General features: G+C 32.5%; 1 protein-coding gene and 1 long non-coding RNA gene across 7 annotated transcripts in view; one reads left to right on the top strand and one right to left on the bottom strand.

The window, feature by feature from the left end:
* samsn1b (SAM domain, SH3 domain and nuclear localisation signals 1b) overlaps window positions 1-18791 on the bottom strand; it is a 31243-nt gene extending 12452 nt beyond the window's left edge. Inside the window, exons 1-9 of one of the 2 annotated variants that reach the window (XM_005169164.6) lie at window positions 18723-18791; window positions 14360-14497; window positions 11093-11157; window positions 9965-10002; window positions 7568-7648; window positions 4149-4246; window positions 3847-3909; window positions 1981-2104; window positions 58-446 (exon numbers count right to left, since the gene is read on the bottom strand). In XM_005169164.6, the coding sequence (XP_005169221.2) occupies window positions 58-446; window positions 1981-2104; window positions 3847-3909; window positions 4149-4246; window positions 7568-7648; window positions 9965-10002; window positions 11093-11157; window positions 14360-14497; window positions 18723-18746 (1020 nt within the window). In that variant the 5' untranslated portion in view covers window positions 18747-18791. The remainder of the gene's footprint in view (window positions 1-57; window positions 447-1980; window positions 2105-3846; window positions 3910-4148; window positions 4247-7567; window positions 7649-9964; window positions 10003-11092; window positions 11158-14359; window positions 14498-18722) is intronic. The other variant, XM_009305561.5, reaches the window with a different exon arrangement.
* The window catches only part of LOC141376441 (uncharacterized), a 110323-nt gene that overhangs the window by 15530 nt on the left and 75449 nt on the right, over window positions 1-19344 (top strand). For 3 of the 5 annotated variants that reach the window (XR_012386510.1, XR_012386513.1, XR_012386514.1), the window contains exons 3-5: window positions 2048-2222; window positions 14340-14513; window positions 16298-16468. This is a non-coding gene — a long non-coding RNA (uncharacterized lncRNA). The remainder of the gene's footprint in view (window positions 1-2047; window positions 2223-14339; window positions 14514-16297; window positions 16469-19344) is intronic. The other 2 variants (XR_012386511.1, XR_012386512.1) reach the window with 1 other exon arrangement.

The following is a 19344-nucleotide window of genomic DNA, read 5'->3' as shown; positions in this document are numbered from 1 at the left end:
CTCTCAGTTAAACAACACTTGGGAAATAATTTGAAAAGGAAAAGTCCAGAATCTCACCAGCGCATCAGGCTTGTCCAGCTCCATGACAGAGTGTGTGATCCACGTGTCCTGCTGGTATCGTTTGTAGGGGTCGAGACGCTGGAAAAGATCTTCATATCTGTCCCAATCCGTGTCTCTGGGCAGGGTGAAATTAAAGTTGTACATCACCTGTTCAGCTGTTGACCTGTGGCAGGTGTGCGTGGACGTGTCCCATGCTGGAGAAAAAGCCACGGAGCTATAATACTCATAAAAAAGCTCTGGAAGCGTGTCGTTCTCCTGCAAGGGCTGCTGGGATTGCGCTGTTGGACGTGAAGGAGCTCTTGTCGGCTTCTTCTCAGCTTTTTTGGTTAAACTTATGCAGGTGATGACAGGACTGTGATGTTTGCTGTTGGATTCAGTCAGATTACCTGAAGGACATAACAATTATGATGAAGCTTTTGAATTTTAAAGCTGCAGGATTAATTAATAAAAGACATGATCTCGGTTAGGGCTAGGCGTTACAGCAAAAATAATTATCATGATATCATGTTTCAGTATAGATAATTGTTCATTATTTGTTTTTACAATCCATTTTTGAAATGTTATGATTTTTTATTTAACCACTTTATCAGGTTGTCCGTGGGGTTCTTAAAGGTACTAAACATTTTTTAGATACATTTTCAATTTGTGTGCAGGCCTTTATTCTAAAGTTTGCAGGGATTTATTTATATGTTGAGAGTAGGACCTGAGCGATATCGCACGCGCGCTGATAAAAACTGGGTGACCGGCTGACTTGCTGTCAACCATATAGGCCAGCTACTTTGGTTTATTTTATTTATTTATTTATGTAATTGAAACATAATTATATATATTTTAATTAATAAGTTTTAAATATATATATTCATAATTAAATTAAAACAATTAAAATATTTTATTGGACTTAATTTTTTATTAAGTTATTTAAATAAAATAAAATATATTTTAAGAGTTTGTTTAAATTTAAATTTTTTGTTGTTAATATTTATTAATCTAAAAGAAATGTAAATAAATAGATTAATTTAATTATTTATGCAATTGAAATATAATTTAATCTATATAATTTAATTTATTTATTTATTTATTTATTTATTTATTTATTTATTTATTTAAATGAATTTAATTATTTATGTAATTGACATATAATTCAATAATATATAATTTAATTAAATAATATATATTTATTTATTTATTTAAATTAAAAACCAAATTTTTTTTTTTAAACTTTTTTATTAATTTATTAAAATGAAATAAAATATATTTTAAGAATTTGTTTAATTTTTTGGTTTTGTTAATTTTGGTTTATTTTATTTATTTAAAGTGAAATTTAAATAAATAGATTAATTAATTAATTTAATTATTTATTTATGTTTTTGAAATCTAATTTAATAAATAAAATAAAATATATATGTATTTATTTATTCATTAAATTAAATAATAATTACATTTTTCCCAGAGATGGGTTGCAGCTGGAAGGGCATCCGCTGCCTAAAAATTTGCTGGATAAGTTGGCGGTTCATCCCGCTGTGGCGACCCCGGATTAGTAAAGGGACTAAGCCGACAAGAAAATGAACGAATGAACGAATAATTAAATTAAATACAATTGAAATAGTTTTAATCTGATTTTTAAAATAATTCATTTAAATGAAAAAAAATTAATTTTAATATTTTTAAATAAATTTTAATTTTTAATTGTTTTTTATTTTTTTAAATGAACAAAGTAATTTAATTATTTAAAATAACTAAAATGTAATAAAATATTTTTTTACTTAAATTGTTTTATTTATTTTTTTGTCTATTTCTCACCATCATGCTCAGTGCTGTTCCATATCTCCTCCACACTGTTTTGACCTCCTTTTAAAATGTATTTTATGTTAAATTTGTATTTATATAGTTTAGTTCATTATTATTTTATCTGTTTCTCACCAGCAGCTTCAGTGCTGTTCCTCATCTCCTCCATACTGTTTTGACCTCCCTTTTTCCCTCCCACCAGTTTCTGGATCTTCTTCAGCGTGCCCTGCGCCTCGTCCTCCACCTCTGACCTCCTGGCCTGAAATAGAGTGGCATTGGGTTATTTCAGCAAATGAAGGAGATCACAGGCTCTCTATACAGCTGACCGGCCTCAAGATCAACGCACAAGAGTTTCCACGAACGGCTGCCGATTCTGGGTAATGCTAACACACTCTGACCTCCGGCACTGACCTTATTAAATGCCTCTCACAGATGTGCTTTCTGACACTCACAAGTCACTGAGTTCCTCATAATCTGACCTATTTCTGTCAACTTTTTTTTTTTTTTTTTTTTTTGTCTTTTTAATGTCAAAAGACATCCAAAAACAAGATCTGAATCTACACATGCTTTTGTAGGGATACACAATTTATATCAGTAACAGATATCAGTTATCTGTCAATGCGTTTGTAGATTATCTGCTCAGTATCTCAAATCGACATAATACTGTAAATGTTGTGATGTTTTGATTTTAAGATAAATATAGTATTTTAAAAAGATGGTTTAGTTTTTGTTTTATTTTGTTTTTATTTATTTAAAAAAATATATGGACCAGTTTTAATTACGGATTTTTTATTTTAATTGATTAAATATACCAATAATATCACACATAAATATTATGATTTAAATCATTTAAAGCGGTTTAAGTTTGTTTCTTTAAAATAATTTTGCATCTTTGTACAAGCTTTTTTTTTTTTAGAAGAATTAAATATTTTTACAGAATCATGCAGTATTGTTTATTGATTTACAACTAAATTTAATTAATTAATTATAAAATAAAATAAAACGTTTATTTTATGCAATTATTCATTGTTTAAATAAAATAACATTTTAATAAATTTTTTAAATTACTTTATTTTACTTTTTTATTCATTTATTTAAATGAAAAAAGTGTATTAATAATTTTTTAAATATCTTAATATTTTATTTTTTATTGTTTTCTTATTTATTTATTAAAAATGAAATTAAAACAAATAAATTAACAAAGTATTTTAATTATTCAAATGAAGTTTATTTTTTATGTTAGCATTTTAAAATTCGTCTTTTTTTAATTGATTAAATATACCATTATTACATTTAAATATTTAAATGGTTCAAAGTAGTTTGTAAAGTTTACATTTCTTTTAATATTATATTTTATAATAAGATATTTTTTTATATGTTAATATAACCTTTTTTTAAAGCAAATAAAATATTTAATGCAGATTTTAATGTTAAATTTTTTACTCAAAATATGACATAATTTTATTATGTCAATTTTATTTAAAAAAATGTATAATTTATTAAAATTGTCAGTCATGTCAATTTCAGCCAATTTTTTATTAAGAAGGTGAAGTTTTGATTTCTTCAAAATAAAATTACATTTTAATATAAACCACTCTTTTATAAATTGTTTTAATTATATTGCAATTTACTATCAGCCACTATTTAATTTTACATTATTTCACGTGTGTGTGTGTGTGTGTGTGTGTGTGTGTGTGTGTGTGTGTGTGTGTGTGTGTGTGTGTGTGTGTGTGTGTGTGTGTGTGTGTGTGTGTGTGTGATGTGTGTGTGTGTGAGAGAATGCATGTGCGTGCGTGTGTGTGTGTATATATATATATATATATATATATATATATATATATATATATATATATATATATATATATATATATATATATATATAATTTCTTTTAAATTTAGTATCTGTAGAACATGAAACTATGGGGTTAAGTGTATATATGCAGCACAACAAAGTGCAAAAACTATTACAAAGTTCACAGTTTTAGGCAGAAAAACACTCACCAAGTCCTGCTGTCTGCATTCAGAGTTTTCTCTGTTGGGATTCCAGGCTTCAAAATTCACACCCTGTGAATAAAACCAGCAATGCTGAACTTATAAATGCAGAAATTATTGATTGATATTGCCTTTGAGAAGAGTTCCCACATCTGACATTGAATGACTGATCAAAGTGCAGCATCACACAGATGACTGAAGCGCATTAGTGTAATGGAGAATTTAATCAGAGGGAAATCTATCCTGTATTACCAAGAGACACACTTTCTGTTACATAAAAGTGAGTGTTTTTTTTTTCAGCAGTGATTTACCTGACCGCAGGGATTTTTAACTGCTTTCTCTGAATTCCCCCGCTCCTCTTTCTCTTCTCTGGAGAGAAGTTTTGACCGGTGATGATCTTTGGCCGCCTCTAAGATTAAAATACAGCACAATTTAACTCAGCCTCTGGATTTATAAACTATTCAGACAATTCAGATTTAGATGGAAAACTTGTGAAGGTCTGCATAGGGGAAAGAGTGAGACCCTGATCGCATTTTATCTGTCGCTCTGTCAGTGAATCAGTCTGAGCCCAAATCAAATCCTCTGTTTCTCGTGGGCTTTCAGAATTGCTTTGTGTCGTCACTGATCTAATCCACTAAGACTATTCGACGCGCACAGATTTCTCTGACCCCTCACACACACACAAACACACACAATCATTTCATGGGAGTAGCTTGCAGAACCATTAGACACTGTGTATTAATTCCCCGAAACACAATGTTGTGGTGTTGTGTTTGGTATCGTTTGGTACATATGCAGTAATACAATGCTCTTTTTTTTTTTTTTAAATAGCATGCGTTACTGCAAACATGTTAAAGGGCACCTATGATGAAAATCATCTTTTGTAAGCTGTTTGGACAGGACTGTGTGTAGGTACAGTGTCTCCACTGTCATATTGAAGTGAAATAAACACAAGAAGTCTCTTTTTTTTAATTTCCTGACGTTAAGGATCCAAATCCCTCCCATTTTGAGGCTCGCCGCAGCGTGACATAGGAGTGTGGTTTCCCCGCCCACCGAATTGATTGACAGACGCGTATTAACATGTCTCTGTTGTAACGGGTTTAATTATATCTACAAGACAGGACATGCACAAAGCCACTGGGATCAAAAGATCTGTTCAGCTCTCTGTGATCATCAATCATCATCAAATGTGATCAAGAATGAGTTTTACAAGTTTAAAACGTTTCTAAAACGGTGCATGTTTGTAATAAATACAGTAAAATCGCTGTAATTCATCACCACAGCAGCATAGTGTCAGTACAATTATAAAAGAGGATGCTTCAATCCCAGTATCTGGACTTAAATCAGGCTTTTTTGTACATTAACATAATGAATGTCCAAAGGTGTGCGTGTGTTTGCCTGAACTTTATAATGACATTCTGTGTGGCTCATCATTGCAGAAAGGCTTAAATTAACTCCACAACAAATACATCAAATGACATTTTGGGGAAGTTCTTACTGTAGTAAGGGAGATCTGCTTCATTCTTGTTTGTTAATGTGCTGTTTATTTGCGTGAAGGCTACATGCACTGACACACACATGGGAATGGTGAGCGGGGAGAACCAGCTTATTTGCATTAAAGGCACAGGCAACAAAAACATCTACAATGTCCAGACAGTTCAAACTTCCCAGATTTCAAAAGGTATAATGGATAATCTGATGGGTTTATTTAGCTAAAAGCTTACAGACACATTCTGGAGACACAAAAGACTTGTATTAAATCTTGAAAAGGGGGTAAAATAGGTAAATAAATAAAATAAGTTAAATGCGGCTGTTATTAATATATATATATATATAAATTGTAGTTTTTTTAATCAGAAATCAGAAAGAGCTTTATTGCCTGGTATGTTCGCACACACAAGGTATTTGTTTTCATGACAGAGCTTCTACAGTGCAACAGAATTACAGAGACAGGACAAAAAACTGATAATAAATACATTTTAAAAATAGAAATAAGTAGTGAATGTAGAGCTATATTACTATATACAATGTTATATGTGCAGCTGTTATGTGCAAATTGGCATGTAATGTGTGTTGTTAAATAAGTGAATATGTGTATAAAAGTGTATGGCAAGTAGTGATGTTGGTTCCACAATTATTATTATTATAAGTGTTCGTGAGATGGATTGCCTGGAGGAAGAAACTGTTATTGTGTCGGCCTGTAACGCCGTGCTCTGTAGTAGAGATCTGCGCGGGACTAAATTTTGAATCCTGTTCCCGCCAGGTGTTCGCCCGAACCCGACCACTCCCGCTTATTTTCAGCATTTGTTGTCCCGCTGCCTGACCCGCCCTGTTTTTTACATGCCGTGCCCGATCCCGCTAAAGAGCGGGGGGAGAACAAAACCGGAAACCACCCAGCTATAAAGAGTCCAGACAGCCTATAACAAGCTGTCTGTATAAACACACACACATACACGCACTCATAAGCACCAAGCACACACACACAGACAAAGCTCTCTCTCTCTCATATTACACACACACATACACACACACACACACACACACAGCAACAAACAAGCTAAACATAGCAGCGCGCTGTTTCATTCACACACAAACATTTGCATGCTCGCTTGGGAGTCAGGAGCGTTATTGCAAGCTGGCCTGCTCCAGTCCCGTTACCGACCGCTTCCGCGCTTTATTTGAAAATTTATCCCCGCGCCTCAGAAATCTGGTCGCGTCCCGCAGCTCCTGCGGGACAGCCACGGGAATGCAGACCTCTACTCTGTAGCATCGACCAGAAGGTAAAAGTTCAAAGAGGCGGTGTGCTGGGTGTGAGGGGTCCAGAGTGATTTTGGCTGAGCTGTTTTTTAATGGCATGTTTTTTATTGTATTGTTTCAAGACAATTTTCAGCTTCATATTATTCCTTCAACTTAAAATCACTTAAATCACAGATCTCAAACTCGGTTCCTGGAGGGCCGCAGCTCTGCACAGTTTAGTTCCAACCCTAATTAAACTTACCTGATCCAACTAATTGAGTACTTTAGACTTGTTTGATACCTACAGATAGGTGTGTTGAAGCAGGGCTGGAACTAAACTCTGCAGAGCTGCGGCCCTCCAGGATTTGAGTTTGACACCCCTGACTTAAAGGGATAGTTCACCCAAAAACTTGAACTTTACTTGTTCCAGTTCTGGTGCGGATGATCGGGAAGAGTGATGCTCGCTTTCTGTCCATATTTCTTCAGACAAAATCCCCCTCTATCCACCTTTTTATTGCCTGTGTGTGTCATATAAGCTAAAATTATCAAAAATGTGAAAAAACCAAACCTTATTAACCATCTTATCCCGGACGAGTCCCCATCAAATGCTACTACTTTTATGTTTTAGGTCTAAGGGTTAAGAGGTAAGGTATTAATTAATGTAATGGATGAACTAATAATAAAAGGTTTAGCTATAGCCCTGCCCTTAGATTGTAAAAAAAACTATGAATTTACAGTCTAGATCAGGTTTACAAGCTCAAAAGTCAAAACTGAAAGTCCATTAAGGAAAAATTAAACCTAAATTAAAAATCTAAAGAAATCAATGTGGTGTGTTTTTATTTATTTATTATAATTTTTTTGTTTGTTTGTTGGTTGGTTTTGTTTTTTGTGTATAGCCCATCCTAACTCAATTATCAAACTACACCTATGCTCCATTTCTCTAACAAACACACAGACACAAACACATACTTTAGCCTCTGTATAGACCCAATACCTGCAGCTGAATGGTTCTTGCCGTTTACCAATCCATCTTTTTTCCTAGTGGATGGCCAGTGGGCATCAGACCCCGTATGATCTGCCAGATAATAACAGGTTATTTTAAGCCCAAAACATGGAAGGCAAATGAAATAGTGTTATCATGGTGTTATCGAGAGATGCCAAGTAGGTCAGCAGGGCCGGCATTTGGTCGACAGTGCTCAAAAAATATATTGGAGAAAAGCTTTGCTGGAATTCAGAAAAAAAAATCAGTTCATTTTTCATTTTTTTATTTATTTTTTGAAAGCTCAGTCCTTAATCCTCGAAACAAAGCAAAAATGCAGACACATAAAGCTTAAAGCTTCAGTTCCAGACAGATGAATTCCCAGTCTTTGAATGAAATGATCAAACTTTGGATTATGAGTCTGACAGACCTTTAAACTCTTTGACATTTTAGTCTACGGCCAGCACTGCAATACATGACCCTGGATCAGAAAAGTATAAATCTTGATTTCCAAACATTGACTGCATCAATTAAAAGAAGAATAAATAATATTTCCATTAATGAATGTGTTGCTAAGATAATATTAAGATGCAATATTTAAAAATCTGGAAACTGAGGGTTCAAAAAACTCTAAATATTGAGAATCACCTTCAAAATTGATTAAGTTCATGCCAAGTATACATTAGACATTTATATTAATTAACAAATATATTAATACATTTATTACTGTATTTATTCATCTTTGTTCATGCTAGTTAATGGAAGTAAAGTAGTTCATTGTTAACTCACAGTGCATTACCTAATGTAAACAAGCATGAATTTGGATTTAATAATGAATTAGTAAATGTTGAATTATGATTAATAAATGATGTGCAAGTGTTGTTCATTATTAGTTTACTTTAATAAATACATTAACAAAACTTTATTGTAAAGTGTGACTAAATTTACTAAACATCTTCATGGAAAATATTTCAATTTTTCTAGTGATTTTTGGCATGAAAGGAAAACCTTTAATTTTGAATCATACAATGTATTTTGTGTAACTAACAGACAAATAAGAACTTGACTTCTATTTGATCATTTGGTATCAGAAGTGGCTTGCATAAAAGGCAAAGGCCTCTAGATTACGCTTATTTTACCTAGATAAAAGATGATCATGCCTTGATAATTAATTATTTAATTAGGACAGTAAGGTCTGACTATGCTGAGACAAAGGTCTTGTCGCTTAACAGACATAATGTACTGTATAGAATATAAAATCGTGCTGAAGTGGAGAAAGAATGAATATTGTGAATGAGTCCTATGAGCTGCATCCATACATCTCTGCAATGACTCAAATTACTCATTAATAAAGTCATCTGGAATGGCAAAGAAAGGGTTCATGCAGGACTCCAAGATCTCATCAAGATTCGTTGGATTCATCTTCAATGCCTCCTCCATCTCACCCCAGACATGCTTAATGTTGTTTAAGTCTGGTGACTGCGCTGGTCAATCCTGGAGCACCTTGTTCACTTTCAGGAACTTTCATGTGGAGGCTGAGGTATGAGAAGGAGCGCTATCCTGCTGAAGAACTTGCCCTCTCCTGTGGTTTGTAACATAATGGTCAGCACAAATGTCTTGATACCTCAGGCTGTTGATGTTGCCATCCACTCTGCAGAGCTCTCGCACACCCCCATACTGAATATAATCCCAAACCATGATTTTTCCTTCACCAAACTTGACTAAATTTTGTGAGAATCTTTGGTCCATGCGGGTTCCAGTAGGTCTTCTGCAGTATTTGTGATGATTGGGATGATTAAACAGATGATTCACCTCAAAATCTAACTTCTGCCACTTTTCCAAATGATCAACTCGAAGTCAAGTTATTATTTGTTGCTCTTACAACTGGGATCGACAACAAGACTTTTATCAGGCAGTGTATATTAATGCAACCTATCACACATTAGGGATGTAGATTAATACACTGCAAAAAATGCTTTTCATGCTTAGATTTTTTGTCTTGTTTCTAGTCTAAATATCTAAAATTTCTTATATCAAGAAGCATTTTTTAAAAAAGCAAAACATATTGCCTTGTTTTGAGAAATAATATGCCAATATTAAGTCAGTTTTTCCTTAAAACAAGCAAAATAATCTGCCAATGGGTTAAACAAATTAATCTTGTTTTTTCTTTTGACGTAAGATTATTTTGCTTACCCCATTGGCAGATTATTTTGCTTGTTTTAAGGAAAAACTGACTTAATATTGGGATAATATTTCTCAAAACAAGGCAATTTGTTTTGCTTGTTTAGAAAATTCTTCTTGATTTAGAATTTTTAGATATTTGGACTAGAAACAAGACAAAAAATCTAAGTAAGAAAAGCATTTTTTAATGAACTGTTGATCAATTTTCATGTTTAAAATAAGCAGACAAACCTGTAGTCTCGTCTTCGGATGTCGATTGTAATTGGGACCTGTTATGTGTAAAGGAAAATATATAAGGTTGTTATAGTAACATTTAAACATTATACTCCAACAGCAAACATATTTAAAACTGTTGACAGACCTACACCCCTATTTTTTAAGTTTACACATGTTCAACTTCTTCCTAATCAAACAAACAACACATCAGAATCAACTCATCAGAACACTAGAAGGGACTTCAAAACCTAAAATGAACTAGTCAGATAATGGAGACAAATTTTATAAATCTTAACTAAAATAGTTACAAAAGTTGATGCTTGGAAGCAGTTCGGACACAGCAGACTTGCATGTTAAGTAATCAGTGACACTATTGGGCAATGCTGCTGTTGTCAGAGCTCAAGAAGAACAGATGCTTGTTAGATAAACAGATTACATAACTAGCTTTAATGACTTAAGACTAGTAGCCTATTCTCTGTCGGCTGTTAAGAGAAAGCAACCCTTCATGAATCACAGAGTCAGTTCAGGTAAACGAATTTGAATGTGCTTGAATCATTTGGACATTTCACTCATTCACTAGAGAGGTTTAGTGAGTTTAAATGCTAATCTTCCATAAGTAAACATAATCCATAAAGCATAAAATCTAGTCTTTTTTGTGTGAATATTACTCAGAGGTTCGATTAGTAAACCACATAATTGACATAGACACACTAAAGATAATCTGATTGACATAACTTGCTTTAAAATGTAAAGGTATTAAAACAGAATGCTCAAACGAAATGCACCTGCTATTCTAGCATCAACCATACAGTAGCTTTAAATGGGTGACTTAGACCAGTAACTAAATCCCTCACACTTGTCCCAATTAATATAATCCTAATCCAGCTCCCGCATCATAAAACACAGCATACGGCACTGCATGAGCTAATGTGGACACTTAATTTCGAAAACCCTCGCACTGAATCGAACTATAGTTTCAGAAAAAAAGATATCTGTTATTGTTTACAGAAAAAGAAAGGGTTTTAAGAAAAGTATTATTTTGTATAATCTTTATATAAATATCTGAAATCATTTCCTTTATTAAAATAAGCGTTCTATGAGTCTTAAATATTATAAATGTGTACAGAGAGATCCAGAACTTACTTCTTCTTAGCTTTTTCCAGTGTCTTACTTTCACGAGTTTTACTTGTGTGAGTCTCTGGAAGCTTCTGTAATGAGAAACCAAAACATATTTAGTGTTTGTCTTCATTTTTATTCAGAATATACCAGTCATGCTGGATAAATTGGCGTATATCCACCATTATTTTTGTAGACTTTTAAATCACTAACAGAGTTGACGTTTTTAACCATTTTGTGCTTTAGCTCAAACCAGATATCACATGGCATGTCTAAAACAGAATTTCCATCATATTATTGTTTTAAAAAAGTGAATGAGAAATTCACTACAATATCACACACAACAGGGTTGGCACATGTTTAATCTGCTATTGGTTTATCTGAAATATTTTGTGCGTAATAATGAGAGAAGAATAATGTCATGCCTCAATCCCTATTTCCCACCAGAGGATGTGACATCACTTTGAGCAAGTTACATACTTACATACTTAGTGCCTGAGGTGATCATTGTCATTGTAGTTTATGCTGTTGTTTTGCCATGACTTTAACACTGAATACAGCCCATCATCAGTACCTGAAGTGATCATTGTCATTAGGCTGGCTTGAGAAACAATCTATCATCTATCTATCTATTTATCTATCTATCTTCAAACTGTTTTAAACTATCTATCAATCTATCTATCTATCTATCTATCTATCTATCTATCTATCTATCTATCTATCTATCTATCTATCTATCTATCTATCTATCTATCTATCTATCTATCTATCTATCTATCTATCTATCTATCTTCATACTGTTTTAATCCATCTATCATGCTAGTAACATGCTAATTAATGCTAGAATCATGCTAATAACAAGCTAAGTCATGCTAATAACATGCTAAATCATGCTAGAATCATGCTAATAACATGCTAATTCATGCTAGAATCATGCTAATCCATGCTAGAATCATGCTAACAACATGCTAATTCATGCTAGAATCATGCTAATTCATGCTAATAACATGCTAATTCATGCTAGAATCATGCTAATTCATGCTAGAATCATGCTAGTAACATGCTAATTCATGCTAATTCATGCTAGTAGCATGCTAATCCATGCTAGAATCATGCTAATAACATGCTAATTCATGCTAGAATCATGCTTGTAGCATGCTAAGTCATGCTAGAATCATGCTAACAACATGCCAATTCATGCTAGAATCATGCTAATTAATGCTAGAATCATGCTAGTAACATACTAATTCATGCTAGAATCACGCTAATTCATGCTAGTAGCATGCTAATCTATGCTAGAATCATGCTAATATAATGCTAAGTCATGCTAGAATCATGCTAACATGCTAATTCATGCTAGAATCATGCTAATTTATGCTAGAATCATGCTAATTTATGCTAGAATCATGCTAATAACATGCTAGTTCATGCTAGAATCATGCTAATTTATGCTAGAATCATGCTAGTAACATGCTAATTAAAGCTAAAATCATGCTATATCATTCTAGAATCATGCTAGTAACATGCTAATTCATGCTAGAATCATGCTAACAACATGCTAATTCATGCTAGAATCATGCTAGTAATATGCCAATTCATGCTAGTAACATGCTAATTCATGCTAGAATCATGCTAGTAACATGCTAATTCATCCTAAAATCATGCTAATGACATGCTAATTCATGCTAGAATCATGCTAATTCATGCTAGAATCATGCTAATAACATGCTAATACATGCTAGAATCATGCTAGTAACATGCTAGAATCATGCTAACATGGTAATTCATGCTAGAATCATGCTAAACTTTAAACTACTTTAAACTTAAAACTGCTTTAAAACTTTACGCTTCTTTAAACTAAAACTGCTTTAAAACTTTAAACTACTTTAAACTTAAAACTGATTTAAAACATTAAGCTACTTTTTACTTAAAACTGGTTTAAAACTTAAAAATTAAAGCTGTCTCAAGCCAGCCTAAAGTTTGTCTAGTTGTAGTTTGATGTTGTTTTGCTGTGACTTTAACACTGAATAAAGCCCATAATCAGTACCTGAGGTGATCATTGTCATTGTAGTTTATGATGTTGTTTTGCCACTACATTACCGCTGAATAAAGCCCATAATTAGTAGCTGAGGTGATCATTGTCATTTTAGTTTATGCTGTTGTTTTGCCACTACATTTACACTGAATAAAGCCCATAACCAGTAGCTGAGGGGATCATCATCATTGTAGTTTGATGTTGTTTTACCGCTACTTTAACACTGAATAAAGCCCATAATCAGTACCTGAGGTGATCATTGTCATTGTAGTTTGTTGTTTTCTTTTAGTTGCAACTTTTAACACAGAATAAAGCCCATAATCAGTATCTGAAGTGATCATTGTTATTGTAGTTTGTGCTGTTGTTTTGCTGCATCTTTAAAGCCCATAATCAGTGCCTGAAGTGATCATTGTCATAGTAGTTTATGCTGTTGTTTTGCCTTGACTTTAACACCGAATAAAGCCTATAATCAGTACTTGAAGTGATCATTGTCATTGTAGTTTGTGCTGTTGTTCTGTCACAGTGTTCCAGAAATAGAAAGCATTTCTAAAATAGAAATTTCATTTGTCGTCATTGTGTATGGTTAAATCAATTTTAACATGTAAAAGATGGCTTTTATCACTCGTTGCGGATTTGTTTCACTTGTAGTTTTAGCACGGTGTAATTATGTAGTATAATATGTCATAGTTTATGATATTTGGCTATTCTCACTTAAATTATTGAACTACAACTACAATCTCCTACACCCACTAGTAAAAACCCAAAAAGCATATCTATTGTCTGAATAATATTTGATTTGACTGTATATGAGACTGACATACACTCAAAATTTGACGTTTGATATTTGTTCAAACTATGTATTTAAAATGAGCCTAACCAACACAATTCTTGAGGTTTTTTGTGGGGACAACTTAATGGTTCAATGTTCAATCCACTTAAATTTGTAAAATCCAGTAAGTTAATTCCTTCATGTTGTCCCAACACAAATCGATTGTGTGGAACCCAGCATTTTTTTACAGTGTAAAGCACATTATACACATACTGTCAGCTCATGCTAGATCTGCTCAGGACAGAAAGTCATTCTGGGATTTTGGTAATTTCCTAATGAGAGCGACCCGCTGCACTCTCAGATTAATCAGCGGTTTATACAGGTGGCAGCACTTTTGCTTATTAATATTCTGCTCAATGTCACAATGTCGACTCTCATGAAATAACATGTGAATTGTCTTGCATTTTTAGGCACGTGCCGATGAACCCACCGTGGCGATGCAAGGCTCGGATCCGCTCCACAATCCCATGTTCTTCGCACAGTTAGGGCTGAACGGCCTTCTGGGTAAAGAGTCTTGACTGCTCTGACCAATCTGAGCCGGTTCATACAGGCTGTCTGTTGAGCCATCCTGGAACAAACACAAAGTAAGAAATACAAAAAGACATTCACTTTAAGAAACAAGAGCCAGCAAAGTGTCTGTATTTTAACAATTTGGTTCAAATTACACCTCAAATTGTTTTTAGAAATGATATATTTAGATCCATCCAAACAGTGAAACTACATTCAGCTGTAAATAATGTAGATAATTTGAGTATTTTGTACTTAAAATTGTCATGTTTAATTGTTTGTGTGTGTGTGTGTGTATATTTAAAGAATATATATAATTTTATCAAACTTAATTTTAATATAAGATTGGACTTAATTTAGGCACAACAGTTTTATTGTGCTTAATATTTGTAGTGCACATAATTTAGCTGTTTACTGCTTTACTATTTATTGATTTTTGTATTGATTTTTGTATATTAAGTGGATCTAAATGAAAAATGTTTTTCTCGGCAACTTGGTGATTGGTATTGTTTTTATATCTGTGTTTGTATATTAATATTTGAGTAAATATTTTAACCTAATTGCAAAATATATTAGTTTAGTTTTTATAGTATGTCGCATTGAACTAAAGAAAACATTTACATTTATTGTTTTATTTTTGTAATTTATTACATTTTATTTGATTTTATTTTAATTTAACACATTATTACATTATATATTACATTATATATATATATATATATATATATATATATATATATATATATATATATATATATATATATATATATTTAAAAGTATGTACATAGTTTTATTAAATTATTAATAAATTAAAATATTATTAAATTAAAATATTAAATTAGTTTTTTTTTTTTTTGTTACTTTTAGTAAATTAAAATTATATAGAAGTATTGATCACGTCTCTCAGAAAAAATATTTCTAAAGGTGCTGTTGACTTGAATTTTCCCCAGATGTTGATAACAACCAAAGAAATCCCTGTATGCAAAGTAAACAACTCTAAGTAGTTTAGAAATGAAGTAATGTGTAATAAAATAAAATGACGCAGGGGAAAAAGTATTAAACACATGAAGAAAGGGAGGTTTGGAAAGGCAGTGAAAGCCCAGACAGCAGCTGAAATCTCTCAGTAGTTCTTCAGCAATCCTCTGCCCTTCCTCAGTGTACATGAATATCAGCTGCTTCAGTCCAACATCTACATTAACAGGAGGATGAAGTTGAACCCAGGGTGGACATTTCACCAAGACAATGATCTAAAACAGCCAAGAAAACTCTCAGATGCTTTCAGAGAAAGACAATCAAGCTGTAGAATGGCAAGCCAATGGTCAGCCAATCACCTGACTTGAATCCAATAAAGAATACTAAATAAAGATCAGATTTGATAGACGAGACCCACAGAACCATTAAGATTTTTACACTTCATTGAAGTCTGTGTAAAACTCACACCTGAGCAATGCATGTGACTTCATTCTCCAAATGAGAGGCTTCCTAAAGCTGCCATCACCAAAAAAACCTTTATGTAAAGTATTAAATACATTTCAGTAGTTCAGTACTTTCTTCTAGTGTCATTTCATTATTACACATAACCAATTTTTTTGATTTTTTTTTTTTTTTTTTTAATCTTTGTATTGTTTGGGTTTTTACCAAAATCTGGTTCAGTTCCATGTCAACAGCTTCTTTAGAAATATTATTCCCAGGAAAAAAACCTTTACATTTTATCCACCTTAATATTAATGTAAGATTGTACTTGGAATTTTAGTCATAAAATCATTAGATGAATGCTTTTCATTGTGCACATTGTTTTACTGTTTACTGCAACTCATTTTAATCATTTTAAAATAATTATTTTTTTTTTTGAATCTTTAAGAAAATAAAGCATGATTGTCCTGAGACTTCAATCATGCACGTTCAGCTATTATTAGATGGATGTATCAGGATTCTGGACAGTCAGAGGTGCTGCTGTACTCCTGATCCATGAATAGGACATTTTCCTCTCTGCTGATCCGTGATCTGCTGTAAGGCGCTCTCAAGTCTCACGGTAATCCTTTCCTCCGTTTCCATACAAACACAATCCCAGCTAAATCTAGCCCACTTTCACTCGCCTTAAGACAATATCACAACACAGTCAGCTAAAAGCAGCATAAAAGATACTATGTCAATTCATAGTAGCCTAAATACTGTAGTGTTTCTGAATCATAGTAACATCCTTGAATTAATCTGCTGTGGTTATGTTAAAGTTTCTATTGTAACACAGTAAAAATAGTTATACAAACAAATTTCCTCATTACATTATATTTCTACAACTAAACATACTATACTGCAATACACCATAGCTGTGGTAAATACTAAGGTATACTACAGTTTTTATCACAGCCTAATAGTTCATTATAGTCAATACTAAAGCATGCTGTAGCATCCATTAACAAAGGGTTCTAAATGCATACAGTATAGCACACTTTACTCTACTTAAAATACTCTACTATAAATTACTATTATTAGAGTGTTCTTTTGGTTGTCTTTTTACACTAACTGTATATACAGTATATGTATTTAATTTGTTACTTTTTAAATGTCAAACACTTCCCTAGACATAAGGGGTTTGAAACAATTAGAAACTTATATCAGTTTGTAATATGAATCTTCAGTTTATCTGTGAGAAAAAAAAAAAAAAAAAAAAAAAAAAAAAATATATATATATATATATATATATATATATATATATATATATATATATATATATATATATATATATAGCCACTATCTGCTGTTACACAAGTGTAATTCAAGTTAAACCAAGACTAGAGGACTCAAAGATCTAATCTTGTCCTTTTACCATAGAGATGCAGATAATCAGTTCAATCTGATATGCCATATGGTGTCACCGTAAATCAATTCGGATCATCAGACAGCAATCTCTCAATTCTGTGAAACGAATAGTCGGTCCCTTCAGGGTTTTGCAAAAAAAACAAAAAAACTATTTATTTTATTTAAATTTGTCATGTTAGCTTAATTGATTTGTGTTAGGACAACATAAATGAATTTTGTTTTTCAGAGTTTTTGCAAAATTTGCAGTAAAATTTGAGGCATTTCTTTTAATGTTTTGCTATGAAAGTACACACAAATTAACACTTCATTGATTTTGATGCTTTGTGGTGCAACAGGAATTTAAATAGAATTCTGTCTAAAATAATCACGTGAAATCTGCAGCAATTAAAAACAAGAATTTGCATAAAATGTTGCTACATTTGCGTTAAATTCAGCGATTCAGAATTCGCGAAATCCTAGGTTTGAATAGTTCAGAAATTAACGTTTATGTAACATTTACAGACAGTTAAGTGCTTTCAAACTTTTGTGTCTCTTTTTTGTTGAGCCCAAAAAAAGATAATTCGAAGAATGTTGGAAATAAAAAGTCAAAAAATGTCCAACATACTTTAAATTACCCTCTTTTGTACTTTCATTCTTCTGTTGAACACAAAAAAAGATATTTTGAAGAATGTTGGAAAATATAGACAGATCTTTCTACTATTTTTGTTTCCAACGATCTTCTAATTATCTTCTTTTGTGCTTTCAGTCTTCTGTTGAACACAAATGAAAATATTCTGAAGAATGTTGGAAACTTTTACGGCAAATTTTTTTTCCCAAAATTCTTCAAATGATCATCTTCTGTGCTTTCATTCTTCTGTTGAACACAAAAGAACATTTTTTGAAGAATGTTGAAAACCACTGACAATTTTTGAAATTTTTTTCCAACATTCTTTAAATTATCATTTTCTGGGCTTTCATTCTTCTATTGAACACAAAAGAAGATATTTTGAAGCATGTTAGAAGCTTTTTGACTATTTTCGTTTCCAACATTCTTCAAATTATCTTCTTTTGTGCTTTTATTCTTCCATTGAACTGAAATGAAAATATTCTGAAGAATGATGGAAACTTTTTAGATTTTATTTACTAAAGGAAGACAATTTGAAGAATGTTGGAAACCATCGCCAATTATTTTACTTTTTGTTTTGTTGAATATCATTTTGATAATTTGAGGAATGTTGGAAACAAAAATTGCCCAAAATTGTCAATGCTTTCCAACATTCTTCAAAATATATTTTGTGTTCAACAGAAGAATGAAAGCACAGAAGATGATGGTTTGAAAAATGTTGAAAAAAAAAAAGTCAAAAAATGGTCAATGTTTCCAACATTCTTCAAACTATCTTCTTTTGTGTTCAACAGAAGAAAGTCAAACCGGTTTGAAACAAGTTCAGTAAATAAAGACACAATATGTATTAAATGAACGAACTTACCAGCGTGAAGCAGAAGAGGTTCATTTTTGTTGTCTGTCTCCGCACGCTGAGGGCTGGGATTGAGTGGCTGTTGGACTGTCTGCGGCCTCACAGATTAATGCGAGTTGAAAATCCCTCCCATAATCCAATAGCGGCAGTGGGCCGTCACTGTTCCTGCCTGCTAATGAGCTGAACATACTCCCATCAGACCCAGAGCAAAACAAACGTGCCGTCCACGTGCCTTCAGCAGGGAGACAGGAGGACACGTGGGACACCCCATTGACACCATTTCACGTTTGTGCTTAAAGATTGTTATTCTAGTAGTGGTTAGTGAGAATTTGGCCTATGTTAAACTGGTATCGGCATGGGATTTTGAGGTACACTGAAAAAATTCATTGGATTTCATTCATTGGATGATTCGTTGGATTTACTCAGTTGTTTGATGGTAAGTGGTTGCAAACAATTCATACGGGCTTAATTTTAAACAAACATTAAGTTGAACATTACTAAATTTTATTAGTTTGTTTGAATTTGACGCATATAAATTGTTTGCAACCACTAACTTTGAAAAAAACAATCATTGGATTAACACAATTTTTTTAGTGTATGCGATGATGCTAAATGACAAATACAACTTGACTTC

Source organism: Danio rerio, chromosome 10 (assembly GCF_049306965.1).
Source record: "Danio rerio strain Tuebingen ecotype United States chromosome 10, GRCz12tu, whole genome shotgun sequence".
NCBI lineage: Eukaryota > Metazoa > Chordata > Actinopteri > Cypriniformes > Danionidae > Danio > Danio rerio.
The sequence above is the reverse complement of the archived record's forward strand: the minus strand, read 5'-3'. Positions and strand labels throughout refer to the sequence as shown.